The sequence below is a fragment of the Erinaceus europaeus genome, chromosome 20 (assembly GCF_950295315.1).
Source record: "Erinaceus europaeus chromosome 20, mEriEur2.1, whole genome shotgun sequence".
In the NCBI taxonomy this organism is placed as follows: Eukaryota; Metazoa; Chordata; class Mammalia; order Eulipotyphla; family Erinaceidae; genus Erinaceus; species Erinaceus europaeus.
Window position 1 is genome coordinate 10,444,764 of NC_080181.1, and position 8,644 is coordinate 10,453,407.

The window sequence follows — 8,644 nt, forward strand, 5'->3', positions numbered from 1 at the left end:
CAACAAACAATAACAAAAAAGGGTTGGGGGTTGGGGCATATTGCCCTTGACAGGTATCTAGGAAAATATGTTAATAGATTTCTGGTTTTCTTTTGGGAGGGAGGTAGTATAACAGTTATGCAAAAAAAGACCTCCATGGGGGCTGGGCAGTAACATATCTGGTTAAGTACACATGCTATCATGTGTAAGGACCCAGTTCAAGTCCTCTGATCCCCATCTGCAAAGGAGAATTTTCATGAGTGGGGAAGTAGTGCTGCAGATGCCTCTCTTTCTGCCTCCTTCTCTATCTTTCTGTCTTATTTTAAAAAAAAAATTCCATGCCAGGTTCAAAACCCCCACATTACTATGCCCAGAGGTGAGCAGTGTTCTGGTTAAACAAATAAATAAACAAAACTTTTTTACTTTTGAGATAATGAATATCTTGGGATTGCAACAATTTTTTTTTCCTTCAGGTTTATCTTGGGGCTCGGTACCTGCACTATGAATCCACTGCTCCTGGAGGCTATTTTTTTCCCTTTTGTTGCCCTTGTTGTTTATCATTGTTGTTATTATTGTTGTTGTTATTGCTGTCATTGTTCCTGGATAGGACAGAGAGAAATTGAGAGAGGAGGGGAAGACAAGAGAGAGGGAGAGAAAGATAGACATCTGCAGACCTGCTTCATCACCTGTGAAGTGAACCCCCTGCATGTGGAGAGTTGGGGGTGGAACCAGGATCCTTTTGCTGGTCCTTGCGCTTGGGCCACCTGCACTTAACCCGCTGCGCTACTGGCCAACCCCGCAACAATCTTTTTTAAACGCCTTTTTTGAAAGTTTATTTTTATTTATTTATTATTGGGTAGAGACAGAGAGAAATTGAAAGAGGGGAGATTGAGGAGAGAGAGATACCTGCAGCCCTGCTTCACCACTCGTGAAACTTTCCCCTGCAAGTGGGGACTGGTGACTTGAACCTGGATCCCTGTGCACTATAATGTGTGTCCTTAACCAGGTGTGCTACCACCTACTTATCTGCAAAAAGTCTTAACTCAGAAAACAGTGATTCAACTCTATTTCAATTCATCTACCATTCCAAATCATCCGAAGGGGTTAGGAAAGCTCTCTGTGAAGGGGACAGGAGGTAGCACAGCAGGATAAGCCCTCATGGCGGGAAGTGCAAGGACCAGTGTAAAGATCCTGGTTCTAGCCCCTGGCTCCCCACCTGCAGGAAGGTGAAGCAGGTTGGCCAGTAGCGCAGCGGGTTATGTGCACTTGGCACAAAGCGCAAGGACCGGTACAAGGATCCTGGTTCCACCCCCCAACTCCCCACCTGCAGGGGATTAACTTCACAGGCGATGAAGTAGGTCTGCAGATGTCTATCTTTCTCTTCAATCGCGGTGAAGCAGGTCTGGAGGTGTTTGCCTTTACCCCCTCTGTCTTCCCCTCCTCTCTCCATTTCTCTCGGTTCTATCCAACAACAATGACGACAGCAATAACAACAACAACAACAATAATAACAACGATGAAACAACAAGGGCAACAAAGAGGGAAAAGGTGGCCTCCAGGAGTAGTGGATTCGTGGTACAGGCACTGAGCCCCAGCAATAAACCCGGAGGCCAAAAAAAAAAAAAAAAGCTATCTGTGTTTAGGGTAGTCTAGAGAGTAGGGACAAAATCAGGCAGAGTCAGGCGGTAGTGTAGTGGGTTAAGCACACATGCTGTGAAGCTCAAGAACTGGCACGAGGATCCCAGTTCAAGCCCTGACTCCCCACCTGCAGGGGAGTCGCTTCACAGGCTGTGAAGCAGGTCTGCAGGTGTCTATCTTTTTCTCCCCCTCTATCTTCCCCTCCTCTCTCCATTTCTATTTGTCCTATCCAGCAACAACGACATCAATAACAACAGCAATAATAACTACAACAACAATAAAAAAGCAATAAGGGCAACAAAAGGGAAAATAAATTTAAAAAAAAATCCAGACAGACACAGTAAAACACACTTTGTCCTGACTAGAGAAAAAATGGAGTAGAAGTCTTTGTATGTAGCAATATTCATGTAAAGAAAAGCTGGAAGCAGGAACAGACTCAGAGATAAGTGATTTGTTTTAACATGTCTCCAAACATTTGAAATAGAGCAGATGTCAGCACCATGTAAAATCATGGACTGTAGGTAAGTGGGGATTCAAAGCTAGCAAAGCCTTCACGTACACAGCAACATCTCTGAGAGTACATTGTGCAAGGCTTGTGCTTTGGCACTATGAATGCTATACTGACTGCAAGGGGCTATAGTCTGAGGAGTAAGCCAAGCAAACAGTAGTTTTCAGTTCTGCTGGTGATGAAATACAGGTGTTACAGAAGCATGTCAGGAGAAGCCCCTTAACTGAATTGAGATGGGAAATTAAGGAAGGCTTCCTCAGATCTTCTGGGGCTTTCCAAAGATAATCTGTGCACCACTGCACTTCTGTTCACTGGGTGGTACTAGAATTCTCTCCTAAATTAGGGGACTGTTCCTGTATCAAGCTAGCTGGGCATGGGGAATGGAATAAGCTCTCCACAAATGCTTGAGAAATAGTTCTAATTCTTCAAATCATGGAGTGTATAGCCCTTAGAAAATGTGTACCAGACAAGAGAGACTGACAGTTCCATTTTGTGAAGATGCCACTGGTCTGCCCCATACAGAAGCACCTGGCTTGGGGGCAGTTACACTGGCTATTAGTACAAACTCATGTGCTTCTCCGGCTCTTCAGAGTTTAGTGGAAAAGAGCTGGAGTCTGTGACATCATACAGAAAATAATCCTTTTCTGATCTAGAAAAGAGGTGGGAGGGGCTGGAAGGATTTTTGCACCTAAGCTCTCAGAGACTTGTGTCCTGTCCTATGGGGGAGACAGTAAGCAATATAGCAATGAAGTGAGAGCTTCCTCTTTCATGCTAAGCTCACTACATTCTTTGAAAATGGCTCAGCTTATCTCACTGTACTTCAATTCATGGCAAAGGAGAAGGATTTTCTTTTGAATATTTTAGCCTACTTTTTAAAATGAGTTTGATTTAGAATGTGTAAGCAGATTTGTTAGAAAAACATCTGCTCTATGAACTCAGTTGTCTGCCACTATTAATACATCAGTGATTTTAGTTATATAAATATAACTGCTACGTATGTACGTATGTATTAATATAGATATTTCTGGTTTTCTTCAGTAAAACAAAATGATAAATCATTTTCAGAATGTGAGAATGTGGGTTAAAATCTTATAAAGTCATAACTGTACTTATAGAGACATGTCTTTATATGTACTGTTCATCAAACACACACATGTATATGTATACGTACATGTACATGCATATGTATATGGAATGGTGACAGATCAATCCTCATATTTAAAAGATTCTTCTTCTCCTAACCACACAGGGTGAAAAAACATGCTTTCTGGGAGTTGGGCGGTAGTGAGTGGGTAAAGTGCACGTGGCACAAAGCACAAGGACCAGCTTCAGGATCCCAGTTCAAGCCCCCAACTCCCCACCTGCAGGGAAGTCGCTTCACAGGCAGTGAAACAGGTCTGCAGGTGTCTGTCTTTCTCTCTCCCTCTCTGTCTTTCCCTCATCTCTCCATTTCTCTCTGTCCTATCCAACAACGACAACATCAGTAACAACAATAATAACTAAAACAACAAGGGTAACAGAAGGGAAAGTAAATAAATAAATAATGCTTTTCCACTCACCAAGTGAACTTAGCACTTTGTATTTTTATTGCCTCCAGGGCTATTATTGCTGGGGCTCAGTGCCAGCACTATGAATCCACTCATCCTGGTGGCTTTTTTTTTTGCCTTCAGGGTTATCTCTGGGCTCTGTCTGCACTACAAATCCACTGCTACTGTGGCCTTTTTTTTTCTTTGATTTTTTGGGTAGTACAGAAATTGAGAAGAGAGAGGAAGATAGAGAGGGAGAGAGAAATACACCTGCAGATCTTCTTCACCGCTTGTGAAGTGACTCCCCTGCAGGGGGGGAGCTGGGGTCTGGAACCAGCATTCTTTAGCGGGTCCTTACACTTCGTGCTTTTAACCCGGTGCGCCATCGTCCGACCCCCTTTTCATTTCTTTTTTCTTTTTTTCTTTTCCCTCACCTCTCGTCCTCCCCCACTTCCCTTCTTTCTATTATTCTTGATAGGACAGAAAGAAATTGAGAGGGAATGGGGAGATAAAAAAAAGGAAGGGAGAGGGCGGACAGTAGCACAGAGAGTTAAGCCCACGTAGTAGGAAGTGCAAAGACCCATGCAAGGATCTTGGTTTGAGCCCCTGGCTGCCCACCTGCGGTGGGAGGGGGGAGTCACTTTGCCATTGGTGAAGCAGGTCTGTAGGTGCCTTTGTCTCTCCCTGTCTTCCCTTCCTCTCTCAATTTCTCTCTGTCCTATCCATCAATAACAACAATAACAAGGGCAACCAATTGGGGAAAATGGCCTCCAGGAGCAGTGGATTCTTAGTGCAGGCACCAAGCCCCAGGGGTAACCCCAGATGCAAAAAGAAAGAAATAAAGGAAAGAAAAAGGGAAAGAGGAAGAGAGACACCTGCAGAGCCGCTTCACTCCTTTTTGTAAAAAAATTCTTTATTGTGGAATTAATGTTTTACATTCAACAGTAAATACAATAGTTTGTACATGCATAACATTTCCCAGTTTTCCATATAACAATTCAACCCCCACTAGGTCCTCTGTCATCCTTCTTGGACCTGCATTCTCCCCACCCACCCCCACCCACCCCAGAGTCTTTTACTTTGGTGCAACACGCCAATTCCAGTTCAAGTTCTACTTGTGTTTTCTCTTATGATCTTGTTTCTCTACTTCTGCCTGAGAGTGAGATCATCCCATATTCATCCTTCTGTTTCTGACTTATGTCACTTAACATGAATTTTTCAAGCTCCATCCAAGATAGGCTGAAAACATGCTTCACCCCCTCTAAAGCACACCCCTCCCTGCAGGTGAGGACCATGGGACTCTAACCCAGGTCCTTGAGCGTGTATATTTACGGGCTTCACCAGGTGCACCACCACCCGACCCTCGACCCGTGAACTCAGTGGTGTCAAAGACCATTAAAGACTTTCTTCACTGCGAGCCAGATCGTAAGTATGGAAATGGGATGGGGGAGGCAGGTATTCTAAAAAGACTTAAATAGAATCAAATGGCCGGACACTCAACCCCACCCCCTTTTATTTTTCTGAACTGTGTCGGAATGTGACGTTCTCAGGAGCTACTTCCTTGAGGATCTTCCTAGAGAATCCAGGGATATGAGAAATGGCACAGCAATCACAGAGTTCATCCTGCTGGGCTTTCCTGGGGTGCAGGGGCTGCAAACACCTCTGTTTATCGTGATCTTTTTCATCTACATATTAACCCTTACTGGGAATGGGCTCATCATTGCCATTGTCTGGGCTGAGCCCCGGCTACAAATCCCCATGTATTTCTTCCTCTGCAACCTATCCTTCCTGGAGATCTGGTATACCACCACAGTCATCCCCAAACTTCTAGAAACGTTTGTGGTAGTGAGAGCTGTCATCTGCATCCATTGCTGCCTACTGCAGGCCTTCTTTCACTTCTTCCTGGGGACTACAGAGTTCTTCATCCTCACCGTCATGTCCTTCGACCGCTACCTGGCTATCTGCAAGCCCCTTCGCTACCCCACCATCATGACCAGCACGCTCTGCCTGCAGCTGGCCCTCAGCTCCTGGGCAGTCGGTTTTACCATCGTCTTCTGTCAGACAATGCTGCTTGTCCAGCTGTCCTTCTGTGGTGACAACATCATCAACCACTTCTACTGCGATGTGGGTCCCATCCTGAAAGCGGCCTGCACAGACACAAGCCTCCTAGAGCTCCTGGGACTCTTGGCAACCATCCTGGTGCTGCCAGGGTCGCTCCTCTTCACTGTGATTTCTTACGTCTGCATCCTGTCCACCATCCTCCGCATCCCCTCAGCCACTGGCCGCCAGAAGGCTTTCTCCACCTGTGCCTCTCACCTCACGGTCGTCTCCCTATTCTATGGAGCTGTTCTCTTCATGTACCTGAGACCCACAGCACACTCCTCCTCTAAGGTTAATAAGGTGGTGTCTGTTCTAAACACCATTCTCACACCTCTTCTGAACCCCTTTATTTACACTATTAGAAACAAGGAGGTGAAAGGAGCCCTGAGGAAGGCAATGGCTTGTCCAAAGACATGCCATCCAGAGTAAAGCTTGTGGCACATCAAGGTGAACACAGTGCTGATATAAAAAAGTGAGAAAGGGATTGAAGAGAGAGTCTACAGCGGGGAGGATGTGTGCCTTGCCATGCCTGCAGCTCAAGTGTGAGCCTTGACACTATATGGGAGGGCCACAGCACCGGGGAAGCTCCAGGGGTGTAGTGTCTCTTCCTCTCTCTGTAATTCTCTCTCTCCTTCTCAGAAACAAAACAAAACAAACAACAAAAACAATAGAAAACAGTCAGTCCATCAGGCCAGGAAGTGATGCAATGGATAATGGATTGGACGTTCACGTATAAAGTCCTGAGCTTGATACCCAGCACTGCATATGCCAGAGTGATACTCTGGTTATCTGGCTCTCCTCCAATAATAAATAAATAAATATTCTTATTTTAAGTCAGCCTGGGAGTGGCAAAATTACACAACACACACACCACACACACAATGAAAGGATTGTGTAGAAGATACAGATGTGAAAGAAAGGGTGTCGGGCAGTAGCGCAGCAGGTTAAGCACACGTGGCACAAAGCACAAGGATCCCAGTTCGAACCTCTCTCCATTTCTCTCTGTCCTATCATAAACAAACAAACAAACACTTAACCACATCATGTGCAATTTTTCAACTGGTTATGCTGGTTTCTATCCTTTAGTTGAGGTAGATAACACAAATAGAAAACCAGAAGAACTATCAGAGCCAACAGAATTATGAAGGCTTTCACGCCAAAGACTCAACTCCAAGGTAACAGTAAGTTCAGGGTTTACATACAAGGTTAGTATGACAGGCCCCTTATGGCTAGTAACAAATCAGCCTTGCTCTCAGGCAAGACATTTGGCAGAAAAGGCTTTTTATAGAGTGAAAGTGCAACGGAGTCACACTTGGTAAGAATGATAATTAAAAATGTTTTATTATCTTTATTTATTTATTGGATAGAGACAGTCAGAAATCGAGAGGGAAGGGAGGGGTAGAGAGGGAGAGAGACAGAGAGACACCTGCAGCACTGCTTCACCATTGTGAAGTTTTCCCCCCGGCAGGTGGGGACTGGGGGCTGGAACCTGGGTCCTTGCACATTGTCATATGTGCGTTCAACCAGGGGCGCCAACACCCAGCCCCAGAATGAGAATTTTATGTGTCCCTCTAGTAGTGGTAAGGAGATTATCATTTGAAATTTATTAAAACTATGATTTTTAAATGACTGATTATCACAAATTTCTTTTAGAAATATATTTATTTTCCCTTTGTTGCCCTTGTTGTTTTTTTTTATTGTTTTTGTTATTGATGCCGTCGTTGTTAGACAGGACAGACAGAAATGGAGAGAGGAGGGGAAGACAAGGGGAGAGAAAGATAAACACCTGCAGACCCGCTACCACCCTACTGCCCCCCAAAATGATGTTTTTAAGAAAGGAATGGTTTTACAAGAAGCCATCAATCTGTTGAAATGAATCAAAAAACAGTAGGAAGAGACTCATGTAGCCAGCTTGCCCCTGTCTTCCGGGAAAACCACTGTTTTGGAGTTACACGTTTAAAGTGAAGATTTCAAGACTCCACCCTGTTCCGGCCAGAGTTTTTTTTTTTTAAGAAATGAGTTTTCAGTCCCTCCTTCTACTTTTGTAAATATTCTCTGAAACAAAGGGACTAAGTGGACTTGAGCCTGTCTCCTACCTTCATTTAACTCCAAACTGGAATAAGTCTCCCTGCTTGCAAAAGCCAGTGTGGTAATGTTTAGCTTTCTGCTGCAGTGGGTAATAATAGTTGCAGATGGTGCACAGCTGGCTTCACTATGATCCAGAAATCCTTTCCTGTCAGTATTCTTCCTAGTCTTTTCATGTGTATACAGGAATTTTCATGATAGCATTCTAATGACAATTTTAAACAGTGTGTATATCAATAGAAAAAGGATCACACAGAGTATGGAAAGTTACGCCAAAAGATAAGGGACAAAAAGCATCTGTGTGCTACTAGGAACAGATTTTCCTCAAGGGCCACTGCTAAGAGCAAACAGAAAACTGAAGAATTCAACATGCAATGTGCATTGCATGTAACTGGAACAAAGAAGTTGTGAAACATATACTGAATGAATTTCTACTTTGTCACTAGAGCAGATGAAATTGTGTCTCTTGGAATGAAATTAATGAAATCTGAGGTAATTATACTAAGTAAATATATGAGGAAATGATCAATAAAACAAAACAAAAAGTAAAAGGTCTGGAAGGCAAACACAGACAAGAATGATGAGATGAGATGAGGAAATGAAGATAAGTAAATGGTCATTAGGTTTATCTTTTCTTTTAAATAGTAAAAATAGCATATTTACATACTATTTTTAAACTTAACATTTGAAAACATTAAACAAGCTGTATAAAGAATCTGGTGCATCTGTTGCACACAGTATGCTTATTGAACTATGTATCCTTCTCCCTCCATTAAAAGTGATGAATAATTTGGATTCATTCACAATT

At 43.6% G+C, this 8,644-nt stretch overlaps 1 protein-coding gene across 1 annotated transcript; it reads left to right on the forward strand.

Moving 5' to 3' along the window:
- Window positions 1-5,199: 5,199 nt before the first annotated feature.
- Window positions 5,200-6,180, forward strand: LOC103118748 (olfactory receptor 6X1). The gene has a single exon (XM_007528954.3). The coding sequence runs from the start codon at window positions 5,242-5,244 to the stop codon at window positions 6,178-6,180; it is 939 nt and encodes a 312-aa protein (XP_007529016.1). The 5' UTR covers window positions 5,200-5,241.
- Window positions 6,181-8,644: the final 2,464 nt, after the last annotated feature.

Excerpts from the sequence above, each read along its gene's own strand:
- LOC103118748 (XM_007528954.3), top strand. The coding sequence starts at position 5,242 with ATGAGAAATGGCACAGCAATCACAGAGTTCATCCTGCTGGGCTTTCCT.